This window comes from Nomascus leucogenys, chromosome 18 (genome assembly GCF_006542625.1).
Source record: "Nomascus leucogenys isolate Asia chromosome 18, Asia_NLE_v1, whole genome shotgun sequence".
NCBI lineage: Eukaryota > Metazoa > Chordata > Mammalia > Primates > Hylobatidae > Nomascus > Nomascus leucogenys.
In genome coordinates, this window is record NC_044398.1 from 92,352,248 (window position 1) to 92,370,315 (window position 18,068).

Consider the following 18,068-nt stretch of genomic DNA (forward strand, 5'->3'; position numbering starts at 1 on the left):
TAGTGAGACCCTCCTCTCTACAAAAATAAAAATTTAGCCAGGTGTGGTGGTGCAGCCTGTGGTCCCAGCTATTCCGGAGGCTGAGGTGGGAGGATTGCTTAAGCCCAGGAGTTTGAGGCCACAGTGAGCTATGATGGCACCACTGCTCTCCAGCCTGGGCACAGAGACTGTTGGGAAACACTGACCTTCTCCCAACTCTGAATGCGGCTGCCCACCACTGACATTCATTTATTGCCTTATCATTCCCTCCATCCACGTTTATGCGCCGTCCACACCATTCGCTGACGCAGCCGCCCCCCGCCCCCAACTCCCATTCCTCCCAGTATCTCTGTCCGCAGCCCCCCAGGCCGTTCCCTCCCTGCCGCCGGTTCTCCCCCGGGCGCGTCCCCGGCGAGCCGAGCCCCCTCCCCAGCCCGCGACTGCGCCCTGGGCCCCGAGCGCCCCGCCCCACCCGAGAACGTGCGCTGAGGCGGCCCCACAGGGCGCAGGCCCCGACCTTCAGCGTCCACCGCCTGCTGCCCGCATCCGCCTGCCCGGCGTCCGAGCCCTTCAGCGGCGACGGGCGGAGCTGGAGCCCCGGGCCTGGGCGCCGGGTGGGCTCCTGGGAGGGTGATGAAGCAGGTAGGGCCGCGGGGATGCTGGGGCTGGAGGTGGGGCAGGGACGAGAAGAGCCTGCGGGAGCGCTGGAGAAGCCCGGAGGAGTAGGAGGGATGCGCCGGGGCCTGGGGCTGGGCTGCTCCCGGTGGTCGAGAGGGTGGAGAGGGCTTTGCCACTGCGGCCGCAGCGGAGGGGCCCCGCCAGCACCCCACTTGGGAACCCAGTGGGGTGCGAGTGGAGTCCAAGCCCAGGGGGACAGGGCAGGTGGGGTCGAGGTATGCGCCGTGCTTGGGTCTGCCACCTGCCCTTGCTGTACCCCCAGGCCCTGGTGGACGATACCGAGGATGTGTCCCTGGACTTTGGAAACGAGGAGGAGCTGGCCTTTAGGAAAGCCAAGATCAGGTGTGTTGGGATGGGGCTTGGGTCAGGCGTTCCCCAAAGCTGCAAATTCATTCATTTACTCACTCATTCATTCAAAATATATTGAGCACCTACTGTGTGCCAGGCCTGGGACTGGGGACATATCTGTGGACACATCAGACAAGGTCCCTGCCCTCCTGGAGCCTGCATTGGGAGAGGCAGGAAGAAGGGGTGGAGCTGACGTTGAACAGGCAAGGAGATTAATGAGATAATTGAATGTAAGAAGAAAATCAGCCCTGTGATGAAAGAGAAGGTAACTAGAGAAGGCCACTTGTTTTAGTGCAGCCATGGAGAGCCCCTCGGAGGAGGTGGCATTTGAGCTGAGACCTGAATGATGAGAAGCAGCCAGCCATGGGAGACTCCAGAGGGAGAGTGTTCCAAGCTGAAGGAACAGCAAGTGCAAAGGCCCTGGGGCTACGTTGCAAGATCAGAGAAAGCCACTAAGGCCAGAGGGGAGCAATCTTGGCAGTGGGCTGGACAAGTGGAAGAGAGCTTGGAGTTTTATTCTAATCCCTGCTGAGTCTAGCTAGACAGACTTGTCCTGGGTCAAGTCACTTAACTGCCTGAGACCTCTAGCATCCCAGAAGGTGGCAGGACCAAGGCATGAGGGATGACCTGTGAACGTGGTTGCCGATGGCCCAGGTGGCAGCCACTTCTAGAAACATCCACAGCTCAGCCTCGCTCACCCACCCAGTTCTGCTTCCAGCTATCAGAGTCAGTAGGCATGGGACAGGCCCTGGCACCCAAGTGCCATTCCTTGTAAAGTCTCTGTATTTAAAATCAAACTCTCTGATTCAAACCTAATAAACCCCAGAAAGTAATAGACTGTGTTAGTTTCCTAGGGCTGTTAGAACAAATTACCATTATCATTTTGGCTTAAGACAAAAGAAGTTTATTCTCCTGCAGTTCTGGAGGCCAGAAGTCCACAGTCAGTGTTCCTGGGCTGAAACCAAGCGCCACACTCCCTTCCGAAGAATTAGGGGAAAATCTGTTCTTTGCCTTTTCCAGCTTTTGGTGGCTACTGGCATTCTGTGGCTTGTGGTCTGTTCCTCCGTCTTCAAGGCCAGCGTTATAGCATGTTCAGATCTCTCTCTGTTCCATGGTCAGGTGATTGTGTGTGTGTGTGTGTGTGTGTGTGTAAGTTTCCCTGTGCCTCTTTCTTATAAGGACTGTTATGATGGCATTTAGGGTCCACCCAGATAATCTAGGATAACCTTTGCATCTGAAGATCCTTAATTATAGGCTAAGTGCAGTGGCTCACACCTGTAAGTAATCTCAGCACTTTGGGAGGCCAAGGCAGGCAGATCACTTGAGGTCAGAAGTTTGTGACCAGCCTGGCCAACATGGTGAAACCCTGTCTCTATAAAAAATACAAAAATAGCCAGGTGTAGTGGCATGCACCTGTAATCTCAGCCACTCAGGAGGCTGGGGAAGGAGAATCACTTGAACCTGGGAGGCAGAGGCTGCGATGGGCTGAGATCACGCCACTACACTCCAGTCTGGATGACAGAGTGAGACCCTGTCTCAAAAAACAAAAAATTCTTAATTAAATTACATCTGCAAAGTCCCTTTTATCGTATAAGGTGGCTGTCACAATTTCTGGGGATTAGAACCTGGATTTCTTTTTTTTTTTTTTTTTTTTTTTTTTTTGAGACAGGGTTTTGCTCTGTTGCCAAGGCTACAGTGCAGTAGTACAATTATGGCTCACTGGAACCTCAAACTTTTGGGTTCAAGAGATCCTCCTGCCTCAGCCTCCCAAGTAGCTAGGACTATAGGTGTTGCCACCATGCCCGGCTAATTTTTTTAAAATCTAATTTTGTAGAGATGGGGTCTTGCTATGTTGTCCAGGCTGATCTGGAACTTCCGGCCTCAAGTACTGTTCCCTTGTCAGCCTCTTAAAGCCTTGGGATTACAGGCATGAGCCACCACCGCACCCATCCAGGACCTGGATATTTTCAGAGGCTATTATTCATCCCACCGTAATGGCCAATGATTGTCTTTAAGGGAAGACACTGCAAATGAAGATTCCAAAAGAACTGGAATCCTGGGTAAAGAATCTTCTAGAACATCTGAACTCATATGTGTTCAATTTCTATTGAGCATCTACTGTATGCTCAACTCTGGGCTAGTGGCTGGGGATATGCAGTGTTCAGGACTCCACTCCTGCCTTTATGGATTGCCCCATCTAGGGCAGGGTTGCTTAATCTCAGCACTCCTGACATTTTAGGCCAGATACTTCTTTGCCGTAGGGAGTGTCCTGTGCACCGTAGGATGTTTACCAGCATCCCTGGCCTCTATTCACCAGATGCCAGTAGCAGCCCATCCATAAAGTCTCAGGCATTGCCAAATATCCTCTGTGGGGCAAACTTGCCCCCGGTTGAAAACCATTGGTTTGCAGGGTGGGAGTAGGCATACCAGTGGCTGTTACGACTCAGTATTTTTGTTTTGTTTTGTTTTTGTTTTTGTTTTTGAGATGGAGTCTCACTGTCACCCACGCTGGAGCACAGTGGTGCAATCTCGGCTCACTACAACCTCTGCCTCCTGGGTTCAAGCAATTCTCCTGCCTCAGTCTCCCAAGTAGCTGGGACTACAGGTGCATGCCCCCACGCTTGGCTGATTTTTATGTTTTTTGTTTTGTTTTGTTTTGTTGTAGTAGAGATGGAGTTTCGCCGTGTTGGCCAGGCTGGTCTCAAACTCCTGATCTCAGGTGATCTACCTGCTTCAGCCTCCCATAGTGCTGAGATTATAGGTGTGAGCCACTGTGCCTGGCCAGAATTCAGTATTTTAAATGCTGGGATAGGCAGAAGCTGGGGCTCTTATCCTGGCCAGAGAAGGAGGTACCAGCTAAGCTGGTACCCACAGGTAGGGTGGGAGTTGGTTAGGCTGGGAAGGGTAGCTATACCATGGGAAGGCTTGGAGGTAAGGTCATGAACTTACGGTGGTTCCATGTGGCATAAGACCCAGGTGCTGGGAAGTAGCCTGCGTGGAGATTGGGGCCAGACCCTGCAGCACTCAGCAACCAAGCTCCAAGCTCGGGAGATGCATTGTCCGCTGAACCCTTTACGAGGATGGGGCTGTGCCTTTATCTGTGCTGTGCAGCACCGTGGCCCCAGCCACCTGTGGTGATTATCTGAAATGTGGCCAGGGCACCTGAGGGACAGATGTTTTGATGTTATTTACTTTAATTAATTTGAATGTACATAGCCACATGTGGCTGTGGCATTGGGCAGGGCAGTTCCAGAGTTCGGTCACCATGGAAGGATTTTGCTCAGGGCAGTGATGTGAGGATTGCGGGATGGAGGCTGGGTTATTGGGGTGGAAGGAGGATAGGAGATCAGACCAAGGCACTGGCAGGGATGATGGAGGAAAGGCGCCCAGAGGCACAGGGGAGGTAGAATCAGCCTGCCTTGCTGGTGGTCAAGATGTGGGGTGGGGACAGGGACCATCAGGGTGACACTCAGGCTGGTGGTCTGGTGAGTCAGGTGAAGAAGCACTTGTGGGGGAAAAGATGTTGAACTCAGAGTGGTCTTTGTTAGTCTGTGTTGGAACATTCTAGTAGCCAACGGACAGCTGGGAGGAGAGGCCAGGAGCTTGAGAGTCACCAGGGCTGCAATCAGAGATCTGGGAGGCAGCAGCTCATGCATCCAGGTGGGTATGTTTGAGAGCCACCCATCCCAGAATCCTCGGTGTGCCTAATGCAGATCCCTGGCTCTGGCTCTGGACTTATTTAACCAGACTCACAGGGGATGGGCCTAGGAACATGAATTTAAAATAGTACCCCATTGATTCTGATGCGTAGGAATGTAGAGATGGCTCTAAAATCCTGAGAACAAATGAACTTACCCAGATTGCAGTGTAGAAAGGGAATTTTTTTTTTTTTTTTTTTGAGATGGAGTTTCGCTCTTTTTGCCCAGGCTGGAGTGCAGTGGTGCAATCTCGGCTCACTGCAACCTCCACCTCCCGGGTTCAAGTGATTCTCCTACCTCAGCCTCCTGAGTAGCTGGGATTACAGGTGCGTGCCACGATGCTGGCTAATTTTGTATTTTTAGTAGAGACAGGGTTTCATCGTGTTGGCCAGGCTGGTCTCGAACTCCTGTTCTCACGTGATCCTAGTGTCTTGGTCTCCCAAAGTGCTGGGATTACAGGCGTGAGCCACCATACCTGGCCTAGAAAGGGGATTCTTAACTGAGTCTACAGTTAGGCTTCAGGGGTTCAGGAAACCTCGGAAAACTATTATCTAAGTTTCATATGTATGTTGTTTTAGGAAAAGGATCCAAACTTTATTTATTTATTTGTTTGTTTGTTTATGAGACGAGGTCTTGCTGTGTTGCCCATGCTGATCTCAAATTCCTGGACTCAAGCGATCTCTCTGCCTCATCCTCCCAAAGTGCTCCCAAAGGATCCAAACACTAATTGGATTATCAAATGGGCCCATGATCCAAAAAAGTTAAGGATCACTAGTATAGAGTGAAAACGGTTATTTGTAAATCCCTTGTTGAAATGGATTCCAGGCTGACATCGAAAGGAGGTGATGCTGTGGAAGGGGGCCTGTCACAGGAGTCTGGAACATTGGGTTCATCTCTTCCTTTATCGCTTTCTGGCTTTGTGATTTTTGGACACGTCACCTTGCTTTGCTGGGCCTCCATTGGCCAGTCTATAAAATGGGGATAATTGTATCAGCCTGACTTCACCACGCAGTTACTATACAGTTTATTTAGTAAATATTTATTCAGCGTCTGCCAGGGGCAGGTGCTGGGCTAAGCCCTGGGGATGGAGCTCTGGTCTCTGCTCTTTCTGTCCCTGGTTCCAGGTCAGTGAGGTGCAGCGTTGTGGTGGGGGGCCTGGGAAGTACATCACATCTTGCAGGATCAGTGGAGGGTGTGATTCCACAGCAGAGCTGGGCACGTAGAGGAAATGTTAGCCATGCTGTGTGTGTTTTTCCCCAGTGGGCAAACTTTTTATTTCTTTTACTTTTTTTTTTCGACTTTAAAAATCTGTGATTAAAAAAACCCCACAGCGTAAAATTCCATCTTAGTCATTTTAAATTATACAGTTTAGTAGTTTAAGTATAGTCACATGGTGGTGAAACAGAGCGTTTTCTTTTTTTTTTTTTTTCTTTTTTTATTATACTTTAGGTTTTAGGGTACAAGTGCACAATGTGCAGGTTTGTTACATATGTATCCATGTGCCACGCTGATTTCCTGCACCCATTAACTCGTCATTTAGCATTAGGTATATCTCCTAATGCTGTCCCTCCCCCCTCCCCCCACCCCACAACAGTCCCCGGAGTGTGATGTTCCCCTTCTGAAACAGAGCGTTTTCATCTTGCAAAACTGAAACCCTGTACCGTTTAACAACTCTCCTTCCCCCAGCCCCTGGTAAACACCATTCTCCTTTCTGTCTGTATGCATTTGACTACTCTCGGGACCCCATAAAAGGGTCATACAGTGTTTGTCCTTTTTTGACTGGCTTACTTCACTTAGCATAACGTCCTCAAGGTTCATCCATGTTATAAAATGTGCCAGAATTTCCTTCCTTTTTAAGGCTGGATAATAGTTCCATGATATGAATAAACTATGTTTTGTTTACCCATTCATCCACTTGGGTACACTTGTACCTCTTGCTGTTGAGAATAGTACTGCAATGAACGTGGGTATGCAAAGCTCTCTTTGAGATTCTGCTTTCAATTCTTTCGGCCTTATACCCAAAAGTGGGATTGCTGGATCCTATGGTAGTTCTATTTTTAATTTTTTGAGGAACTACCGTACTGTTTTCCACGTCAGTTGCACCATTTTACAATCTTGTCAACACTGTACAAGGGTCCCAGTTTCTCCGCATCCTTGCCAACGTTGTTATTGGCTGTATTTTCGATAGTAACCACCCTCACGGGTGTGATAACCATGTTATTTCATTGTGGTTTAGGTTGGCATATCCCTAATGGTTAATGATGCTGAGCGTTTTTTCATGTGCTATGTGTCCATTTGTATATCACCTTTGGAGAAATGTCTATTCAAGTCTCTTGCCCATTTTTTAAATCAGGTTATCGGATTTTTGTTGTTGAGTTCTTTATGCTGGATATTAATATTTTCTCTTACTTTATTGGCTGCCTTTTTATTCTGTTGATTGTGTCTTCTGATGCACAAAAGTTTTTAGGTTTAATGTAATTCCATTTGCCTATTTGTACTTTTTTTTTTGGGGACGGAGTCTTGCTCTGTCCCCCAGGCTGGAGTGCAGTGGCATGATCTTGGCTCACTGCAAGCTCTGCCTCCTGGGTTCACGCCATTCTCCTGCCTCAGCCTCCCGAGTAGATGGTGCTACAGGTGCCTGCCACCACCCCCTCCCCGGCTAATTTTTTGTGTTTTTAGTAGAGATGGGGTTTCACCATGTTAGCCAGGATGGTCTCGATCTCCTGCCCTCGTGATCCACCCACCTCGGCCTCCTAAAGTGGCCTATTTGTACTTTTTGTTTCCTTTGCTTTTAGTGTCTGTGTGTGTGTGTGTGTGTGTGTGTGTGTGTGTTTAATTCAATATAATATAGTTCATGGCCAGGCACTGTGGCTCATGCCCGTAGTTCCAGCACTTTGGGAGGCTGAGTCGGGTGGATTGCTTGAGGCCAGGAGTTTGAGACCAGCCTGGGCAACATGGCAAAACCCCATATCTACAAAAAATACAAAAAGTAGCCAGACGTGGTGGCACACACCTGTAGTCCCAGCTACTTGGGAGGCTGAGGCAGGAAGGTCGCTTGAGCCTGGGAGGTCGAGGCTGCAGTGAGCCATTACCACACCACTGCACTCCAGCCTGGGTGACAGAGCAAGATCCTGTCTCAAAAAACAAAATAAATAAAAAGAAATATAATTCACATTCCACCAATTTATTCTTTAAAAGTGTACAATTCAGTTTTGGTTTTGATACATTCACAATGTTGTACATGCATCATTACTATGTAGTTCCAGAAGTTTTTCACTGCGCCAGATGGGAACCCTGTACCCATTCAACAGTCCCTACCCATTTTCCCCTTCCCCAAGCCACTGGGAACCACTAATCTACTTTCTGTTCCTATGAATTTGCCTATTCCGGACATTTCATGTAAATGAAATCTGGGTTAGTCAGGGATCTCCAAAGAAACAAAACCAATAGGATATCTATAAGTATGTAGAAAGAGATTTATTATGAGGGATTCATTCATGCAATTATGGAGGCTGAGAAGTTCCACGATCTGCCATCCACAAGCAGCAGGCCAAGGAATGCTGGTGGCGTAAAACCCATCCTAGCCTGAAGGCCTGGGAACCAGGGGAGCCTACAGTGTCTAGTCTGAATCTGAAAGCCCCAGAACAGAGGGGCCGACATGTAAATCCTAGTCTGACTCCAAAGGCCCCAAAACCAGGAGGTATGATGTCTGAGAGGAGATGAGGACGGCTATCTCAGCTCAAGCAGGGAGAGGAAATTCCCTCTTCCTTTCTTTGTTGTCGTATTCAGGCCCTCAAAGGTTTGGATAATGCCCATCCAGATTGGAAAGGGAGGGTCTTCTTTTTTCTTTTCTTTTCTTTTTTTTTTTTTTTTTTTTTTGAGACAGGGTCTTGCTCTGTCACCCATGCTGGAATACCACGGTGTGATCTCAACTCACTGCAGCCTCCACCTCCTGGGCTCAATTGATCCTCCTGCCTCAGCCTCCTGAGTAGCTGGGACTACAGGCATGCACCACCACGCCTGGCTAATTTTTCTATTTTTTGTAGAGCCGGGGTCTCACTATGTTGCCCAGGCTGGTCTTGAGCTCCAGAGCTCAAGTGATCCTCCCACCATGGCCTTTCAAAGTTCTGGGATTACAGCCATGAGCCACTGCATGAGGGTGGATCTTCTTTTCTCAGTCCACCAATTCAAATGCTAATTTTTTTCCCAGAAACACCTTCACAGACCCAGATGCGATCTGGGTATCCCTTAGCCCAGCCTAGGTGACACATGTTTTGTACAATATGTGGCTTTTTGTCTGGCTTCTTTCACTTAGCATATTTTCTAGGTTCATCCCGATTTTGGTGTTTATCATTATTTCATTCCTTTTGATTGTCAAATAATCACCCATTGTGTGGACATACCACATTCTGTTTATCCATTCATACGTTGATGGGCATTTGAGTTGTTTCTGCTTTTGTGTTGTTATGAATAGTGTTGCTATGAATGTTTATGTACATGCTTTTTTTGGGGCATACATTTTTGGTTCTTTTGGGCACATACCTAGGAGTGGAATTGCTGGGCCATATGGTAACTCTGTTTTAGCCATGCCGTGTTGCAGACCAGCTCTGAGTGAGTGTTGTGGGTTTCCAACTGCCTTGGGATGCAGGAGGAGCCTGGGCTTTAGGTCAGACAGACCTGGATCTTGATTCTACCACTCCCTACCCAAGTAACTCCACCCCCACAGTATAGTTCTCGGCCCAAGCTGGCAGATGCAAATAGGCTTTGATATAAAACTGTGTTTCCTCAGCTTTATAGGAAGGCAGAGGTAGGGCATTTTCAGCTCATTGGGAGATCTCGCCCCTGCACCCACATAGCTCGTTTTGCTCTACCACTGCAAGAATTGTGTCTGGCTGCCACAGGCGAGAGCCAAAGCCCTATGGGTTACCTTGAATCATAGAAGCCGTAGCCTCCGTTTCCCACCAACGTTTTCTATGACTCTGTTTACCCAGACCCAAGGCCTGCTGGCCAACTCAGTCCCTCCAGTGCAGGGGCAGTGGGTGGCAGATACAACAGTCCTTGTGGAGCCTCTGTGCTACGGGAGGCCAGGGTCATTCCCAGGCAGGCCCCCATCAGCCCAGGCCCGATGTTAACCCTTGACGCACAGTGACCTTGAACTTGAACAGTGACCATGACATCTTCTGGGTCCGTAGTTTTCTCTTCTGTAAAATGGGGATGATGTTGGCTATATTATAATGTTGTAAAAAGATGATTAAATGAGGTGAACAATGTGTTTAGGGGACCTGGCAGGGCTCCTGATGCCCCTTGTGGGCTTCATAAGTGGCACCTGTTATTCTGATCATGAGTGTGACTTCCACATCCCGGGCTGTAAAGAGGCATGTTCTCAGCTCACCCCATCACACTGGCGTTCCCCCTGGAGTTGGAAACTGTCTTCCTATGGAAAGTTATTTTATGCTTTCAAGGCACTGTTTTCACGGAATTCCTCTGAACCCAAAGGTCATGGGCTCCCATGAATTTCCACCCAAAGCAGGAGAGTCTCTTCCTGCCCCAGACAGATTTCTTAGATCTAATTTTGGTCTCAGTTGTCAGAGCTGGTTTTGTTTGTGGGGTTTGGCCAGTGTTTCTTTTTCTTTTGGGGAGTTGTGGGGGGATAAGGTCTTGCTCTGTTGCCCAGGCTGGAGTGCAGTGCTGTAATCATGGCTCACTGCAGCCTCAACCTCCTGAGCTCAAGCAATCCTCCCTTCTCAGCCTCCTCAGTAGCTGGGAATACAAGCATGCACTACTGCACCCTGCTAATTTTATTTTTATTTTTTGTAGAGACAGAGTCTCAAAACTCCTAGCCTCAAGTGATCCTCCTGCCTTGGCCTCCCAAAGTGCTGGGATTAAAGGTATGAGCCACTGCACCCAGCCTGATTAGTATTTCTTGGTTGGTCCTTGTTCAGCCTAGCGAATGTCATATTGAGAAGATCATTGTCCTGTGGTCTCACACACTACAGGAAGTCACGTGTTAGTGGGCCCCGGTCTTCAGGCAAACATGTGAAGTAAAAATCACCCCTGAAAATCCTTAACTAGCCAATCAAGTAACTTTTGTCTTTCAAGACGTCTTTAGCAATCACTTTATCTGCCATTGGATACAAAAGCAGTCCTGAACATGAGCCCCACTTGAAATTGTTGGCTGCTGTTTGGGGGGAACTTAGGTTGAATGAAAAATAACAATAGCAAACACTTCCCCAGCACTTACTATATGCAAGCACTATGCCGGGTTTTTTATTTAGCATAATTCATTTCATCTTCATTACAAACCTAGGCACTGTTATTTTCTCAGAGTCAAGATTAAAAAGACTGAGCCTAACAGAGGAGTTGAGTGACTTGCTCAATGTCACACACCTATTCACTTCAAGGAAGGGATTTGAGCCTGACACAGTGGCATGCACCTGTAGTCCCAGTTACTAGGGAGGCTGAGGTGGGAGGATGGCTTCAGTCCAGGAGTTCGAGTCCAGCCTGGACAACATAGCAAGCACCCACCTCTAAAAAGAAAAAAGGAGGAGATTTGAACCCTTGGAATCGGGCTCTAGACTCCATATCTTACATTACATTGTGCGCAGATACTCACAGGGCGAGACACTCAGCATGAGCTTTGCTGTGAGAACAGCAGATTCAGGGCTTCCATCTTAGGCTTACCCTGGGGCGTACTTTATATTTTCCTCCTGTAAATGCTAATGCAGAATTGACCCCACTCTTTAGAGCAGCTTTGCAGCCTTGGCACTATGGATATTTGAGGCCGATCATTCTATGTGGTGGAGGCTGTCATATGTATCATAGGATGCTGGGCAGCACCCCGGCCCCCACCCACTACATGCCAGTAGCTTCCAACCCCTCAGCTGTGACAACGAAAAATGTCTCCTGATGTGGCCAAGTGTCCCCTCGCAGCCAGATTGCCCCTGGTTGAGATCTCTGATTTAGATTATCCCCTCTCTGTCTGGGGTTTGGATTTGGATAAGTGAAATTTGTATTTGAGGGAACTCAAAGCACCTCTTAACACTTCTGTGTGTGACATTGACCCAAGAGAAGCCGGAGGTGTGGGGGGCAAGGAAGGAGAGGGCACAGGTGACAGTACTGATGACGCCTTGGTGGGCACTCATCCTCTGAAATCAACATTAGCACATCTCTGATTGGTACCCACGCACAGACATGCACACACTTCATGCTCCCACACACTAAGGAGAAGACTTTTAGTTTTTCTTTGTTGATTTTCCAGGAGTTCTGCTCACCTCAGTGAGTGAGGACCCCTTATCCAGACCTCTGTCCCCTGAGCTTTTGGGGAACAAAGTTATATTGTCACCAGCTCTCTAAAATCTATTTTGAAATTATAGAAATATGACACATAAGCAGGTCCCATCAAGAGCTGATTGTTTAATTTTAAGGAAGGTCCATGATTACCAAGGAAAATAACCCACAGAATCAGGGAACTAGACAAATTTCAGTTCTCTTTGATTAGGGCACGGAATTACATATTTTGAAATTAACTCCTTACATCTAAGGCAGCTTAACTTCCTCTTATTTATATTTCTTGTTCACATGAAATTATTGCATAAGCTGTGCCCACAATAAAATCACTGAAGGGCCAGGTGCGGTGGCTCATGTCTGTAATCCATGCACTTTGGAAGGCTGAGATGGGTGGGTTGCCTGAGCTCAGGAGTTTGAGACCAGCCTGGGCAACATGGTGAAACCCTGTCTCTACTAAAATACAAAAAATCAGCTGGACGTGGTGGCAGCTGTAATCCCAGCTATTCAGGAGGTTGAGGCACGAGAATTGCTTGAACCCAGGAGGTGGAGGTTGCAGTGAGCTGAGATTGTGCCACTGCACTCCAGCCTGAGCAACAAAACGAAACTCTGTCTCAAAAAAGTAAAATAAAATAAAGTAAAATCACTGAGGGGTGATTTCTGCTGACCTGTGACCCACATAAGCTGGGGAGGCATTTGGGAGAGGACATTGGCCAGGTTCTTTGATGTTTTATCTTGGACAGCAGCTTGACTGCATGGACCTGGAGTATTTAGTTCTTTTATTTTTTTATTTTTGAGACAATCTTGCTCTGTCACCCAGGCTGGAGTACAGTGGCACAACCTCAGCTTACTGCAACCTTCGCCTCCCAGGTTCAAGTGATTCCCTGCGTCAGTCTCCTGAGTAGCTGGGATTACAGGCATGTATCACCATGCCTGGCTGCATTTTGTATTTTTAGTAGAGATGGGGATTCACTGTGTTGGCCAGGCTGGTCTCGAACTCCTGACCTCAAGCGATCCACCCGCCTCAGCCTCCCAAAGTGCTGGGGATTAAGGGCATGAGCCACCGCATCTGGCCAAATATTTAATCATTCATTTATTTCAAGGTTGGCACTTTTGCCATTTGGGGCCAGGTTATTCTCTGTCCTGTGCATCATAGGATGTTTTGCAGCATCCCTGGCCTTATCCTGTAGATGCCAGTAGCAACCCCCATTGTGACAACCAAAATGTCTCCAGACATTGCTGGGGGACACTCCAGATCGCCCACCTCTTTGAGAACCACTGGCTTATTCTTTTGCTCATTCGTTTATTCATTAAACTAACAAACATTTTATAGCACCTTTGTGTGCCAAGCACAGTTCTAGGGGCCACAGAGAAAACCAGATAGGCTTGGTCCCTGCCTTCCTGGAGCTGACATTTTATTTAGGGAGAAGACAATAAACATATAAGCAACGATCGAAACAAAGTAACTTGCGAGAGTAAAGTGGAATGTGATAAAAAAGCGTCCAGGGGCCTTTTTTCAGCCCTGAGGAGTCCTCTTCACGTGGAGCCCAGCCTCGGGGGTTCCATGGCCCCCTGCTAACCCTTCACTCGTGACAGGAGCAAGCCGGCTTCCGAGAGGACTCCGAGACAGCCACAAATCATGTTCATGGATTCCCTGCATTAAAATACAGATGTATCTCTCCCCCGGACTTTAAGATACTTTAGAATAAATATTGCAAAGTGACAGCCAACTGACTCCAAGCCTCAGGTATGCTCTTGTCGGCCAGGGAGATATTTTACATTAATTTGAATTTAAAATTTAAAATTAGAAAAGATCACATTAGGCCAGGTGCAGTGGCTCACACCTGTAATCCCAGCACTTTGGGGGGCTGAGGTGGGCAGATCACTTGAGGTTAGGAGTTCAAGACCAGCCTAGCCAACATGGTGAAACCCCGTCGCTACTAAAAATACAAAAATTAGTCAGGCGTGGTGGTGCACACCTGTAATCCCCACTACTCGGGAGGCTGAGGCACGAGAATCGCTTGAACCCAGCAGGTTACAGTGAGCCAAGATCACACCACTGCACTCCAGCCTGGGCAACAGAGTGAGACTCTGTCTAAAAAAAAGTAAGAAAAAGAAAAGATTACATTAAAAATCTGGATTGCTCAGAATAGATGAACACACTGAGACAGAGGCAGATTGGTGGCTGCCAGGATCTGGGAGGAGTGGGGAGAATGGGGAGAAACTGCCCAAGAGGTATTGGGTTTTGCTTTGGAGTGATGGAAATGTTTGGGACAACAGTATGAATTGTTCCCTTCATGCCACTGGAGTGTATACTTTAAAATGGTTAATTTTTTGGGATGTGAATTTCACTTCACTAAATTGGTTTTTAAAAATATGATTGCTGGCTTTTTTGTTTGTTTGTTTTAAAGACAGTGTCTAGCTCTGTGGCCCAGGCTGGAGTGCAGTGGCATGATCATAGCCCTCAGCAGCCTCGAGCTGCTCAAGCGATCCTCCCCACTCAGCCTCCTGAGTAGCTGGGACTGCAGGCATGTACCACCACACCGGCTAATTTTTTTGTTCTTTATAGAGATAGGGTCTCTCTAGTTGCCTAGGCTGGTCTCAGACTCTTGGCCTTAGGCGATCCTCTTGCCTTGGCCTCCCAAGGTGCTGGGATTCCAGGCATGAGCTACTGTGCCCGGCCTGCTGGTTTCTTTTGGAAATCTGTTAGAGCCAGAAGAATGGGCCGGAGTTGCCGGGAGTTGCCTGTGGGTGAGCTGCGGCCCTCACCCACTCAGTTGAGTTATTTCCCAGCCTTGCCTGGCCCTATGAGCACCTGAGGTTGCAGCCCCGACCCCAGCCCTGAAAACAGTGGTGAGAAAATGTCCCAACGAAAGCAGTTTCCAGAAGCCCAAGAGGCCTTGAGTTGGAATTCCTCCCTGATGTTGTGGTTGTCTCCCTAAACCTCTTGAAGCCACCTCCAGGGGACTGAGGGGCCTGTGTGGATAGGCCAGCCCCAGGGTCAGGCTGTGCATATGGACATCTGAGACCATCCAAGGCCACTCACCCACAGCCCCATGTTCCTGGTCAGCCCCTGGCGTTTGTATACGCTGCTCTCTTGCTTCCTAAATTTGTCCTTAGATCTTTAAAACAAAATTTAAAATAAATTTTTAAATTGAGATAGATTTCATATATCATAAATTCAAAATTCACCCCTTTAAAGTATTTAATTCATTGGCTTTTAGTATATTTACAAGGTTGTACACCCATCACCACTGTCTGATTTCCAAACGTTTTCATTACCCCCCAAAACCCCATGTCCTGTAGATCCTAATCTACATCACTGCTAAGCAGTGTTCTATAAACGAGGCATCTCTCCTTAGCCCCCACAACCCCAGTGTCTACCCAGGCCTGATGGTCGGCTGTTGTGTCCACCTCTTGGGTCCCTGTGTTGGTTAAAATGTCGATAAAGAGCCGAGAGCCTCATGGTTACCCTGCCGGGACAAGCTCCCACAACTAAAGGGTCAGAACCCCGAACACCAGGACCAGCTGATAGGACCCTGCACCACTGGCCATTCTCGTTGGACAGTGGTCGTCCCATATCAGTTGTTGAATATTTTGATTGTGACTCTGTTTACCCATTAATGACACTGTGCACAGTGGGTTGAAACCACTCCTCAGCTCCTTTCCCTCCCTGCTAGAGATGAGTAACATCTGGGAGGGCAGGATTTTGTCCAGCCTGTTCAGTGCCCTCTGACCTGGCCCTCCACCTGGTAGATGGGAGGTTCTCCACACATGTGTAGTCGTTGCTCTAAGCTCAATTTATTAAACTCAGTGTTTCTTAAGCAGTGTTGCAAATCAATTAAAAACGTTTATGTGTTGATCATAAACTTAATTCTATATCCTTGGGCAATTTAAATGACATTTCAAATTTAGCATTCGTGATTATGTGGAGCACCAAAAAAACATGCAACCTAAAATACACACAGCAATGACAAAACTTACTGTTTACAGAGTGGTGGGGATTTTTTAGTGGTTAATGAAACCCCAAATGAAATAAATATGTAAAATACAGCAGCAAGATATGTTGAATTGGAAAATAATATTTTGAATTAGTGTCCTTAAAATAACTTAAAAAAAAACTTTTTACTTTGAAATAATATCAGACTTACGGGAAGGTAGCAAGAATAGTACAAAGAACTGATGTGTACATTTTACCAAGATTCACTAATTGGACGAGTGCACTGGCTCACACCTGTAACCCCAGCAATTTGGGAGGCCGAGGTGAGAGGATGGCTTGAGCTCAGGAGTTGGAGACCAGCCTGGCCAACATGGTGAAACCTCATCTCTACTAAAAATACAAAAATTAGCCGGGCATGATGGCACATGCTTGTAATCCTAGCTACCCTGGATGCCGAGGCAGGAGGATCACTTGAACCCAGGAGGCAGAGGTTGCAGTGAGCCAAGATCACACCACTGCATTCCAGCCTGGGTGACAGAATGAGACTCACACACACACACACACACACACACACACACACACACACACACACACACGTATAATACAAACTCATGGAGGCAGACATATTGTTACTCAAATTGTCCCATTGTTGACCAGTAGGAGCCTCTTCCAGTTGGCTTCTGAGTCTTCCTAATTGTGTGTGTGTGTGTGTGTGTGTGTGTGTGTGTATGTGTATTTGTTCTCTAAAGTGTTTGAGAGTAACACATCATGCCTGCTTACCCCTGAATACTTCAATGTGCACTTTTTAAATTTATTTTTTATTTTTTGTAGAAACAAGGTCTCACTATGGCTCCTGGGCTCAAGCGATCCTCCTGCCTTGGCCTCTCGGAGTGCTGGGATTACAGGCCTAAGCCACTGTGTCCAGCCATCAATGTGTACTGTAAGAAAAGGACATTCTCTTATGTAAGCAGAGTGTGATTATGGAAGCTAAGAGACTATATAATCTATAGTTCATATTCCATTGTCCTTTAGAGTAATTTTTTCTTTCAGTTCGAGATTCAATCCAGAGGCTGGGCGGTGGCTCATGCCTGTAATCTTTTGGGAGGCCGAGGTGGGAGGATCGCCTGAGCTCAGGAGTTTGAGACCGGTCTGGGAAACATGGTGAAACCCCGTCTCTACTAAAATACAAAAATTATCCAGGCATGGTGGCATGTGCCTCTAATCCCAGCTACTCAGGAGGCTGAGGGATGAGAATCGCTTGAACCCAGGAGGTGAAGGTTGCAGTGAGCTGAGATAACACCACTGCACTCCAGCCTGGGTGACAGAGCGAGACTCAGGAAAAAAAAAAAAAAAAAAAAAAGACTCAATCCAGGATCTCCAATGCATTTAGTTATTCTGGAACTGTTCCAAGCCTTTCTTTATTTCTCATGACATGGACGTTTTTGGAGAGTAAAAGGGCAGCAATTTTGAGGAATACACCTTAATTTGGGTCTGTCTGATGTTTCTCCTGATTACATCCAGGTTATGTTTCTTGGCAGAGATATTTCAGAAATGATGTTGCATCCTAAAAGGACATTTTTTTTGAGCTCTGTCGCTACTAAAGATGGCCCAGAAATCGCAGTTTTTTTTTTTTTTTTTTGGTCATCCACCACCTCTTACCTACAATCCCAGGCCCCAGATTTCGGTCTTTCATTCTCTTTGCCATTCAAAGAAGCCAGGACTCCTTAGAAAGGAGCTAATTCTAAGTCTTGAGGCAGAAACCAGTCAGACTGGATCTGGGACATCCTTTTGTTGGCAAAAAGCAGGAATACTGTTTTTTTAACAAAGTATATTTTTTGAGACAGGGTCTTGCTCTGTTGCCCAGGCTGGAGTACAGTGGCGCAATCTTGGCTCACTGCATCCTCTGCCTTCCAGGCTCAAGCGATCCTCCCACCTCAGCCTCCCAAATAGCTGAGACCACAGGTGCATACCACCATGCCTGGCTAATTTTTTAAAAAATTATTTTTAGTAGAGATGGGGTTTTGCCATGTTGCCCAGGCTGGTCTTGAACTCCTGAGCTCAAGCGATCCACCCACCTCAGCCTCCCAAAGTGCTGGGATTACAGGTGTGAGCCACCTGTGATTTTTGCCTGGCCAAAAATA

At 47.5% G+C, this 18,068-nt stretch overlaps 1 protein-coding gene across 1 annotated transcript in view; it reads left to right on the forward strand.

Annotated features, from left to right (window-relative positions):
* The first annotated feature begins 266 nt into the window (after positions 1–266).
* TVP23A (trans-golgi network vesicle protein 23 homolog A) overlaps positions 267–18,068 on the forward strand; it is a 50,027-nt gene continuing 32,225 nt past the window's right edge. The window contains exons 1-2 of the mRNA XM_030798244.1: positions 267–621; positions 920–999. Of these exons, the coding sequence (XP_030654104.1) occupies positions 613–621; positions 920–999 (89 nt within the window). The 5' untranslated portion in view covers positions 267–612. The remainder of the gene's footprint in view (positions 622–919; positions 1,000–18,068) is intronic.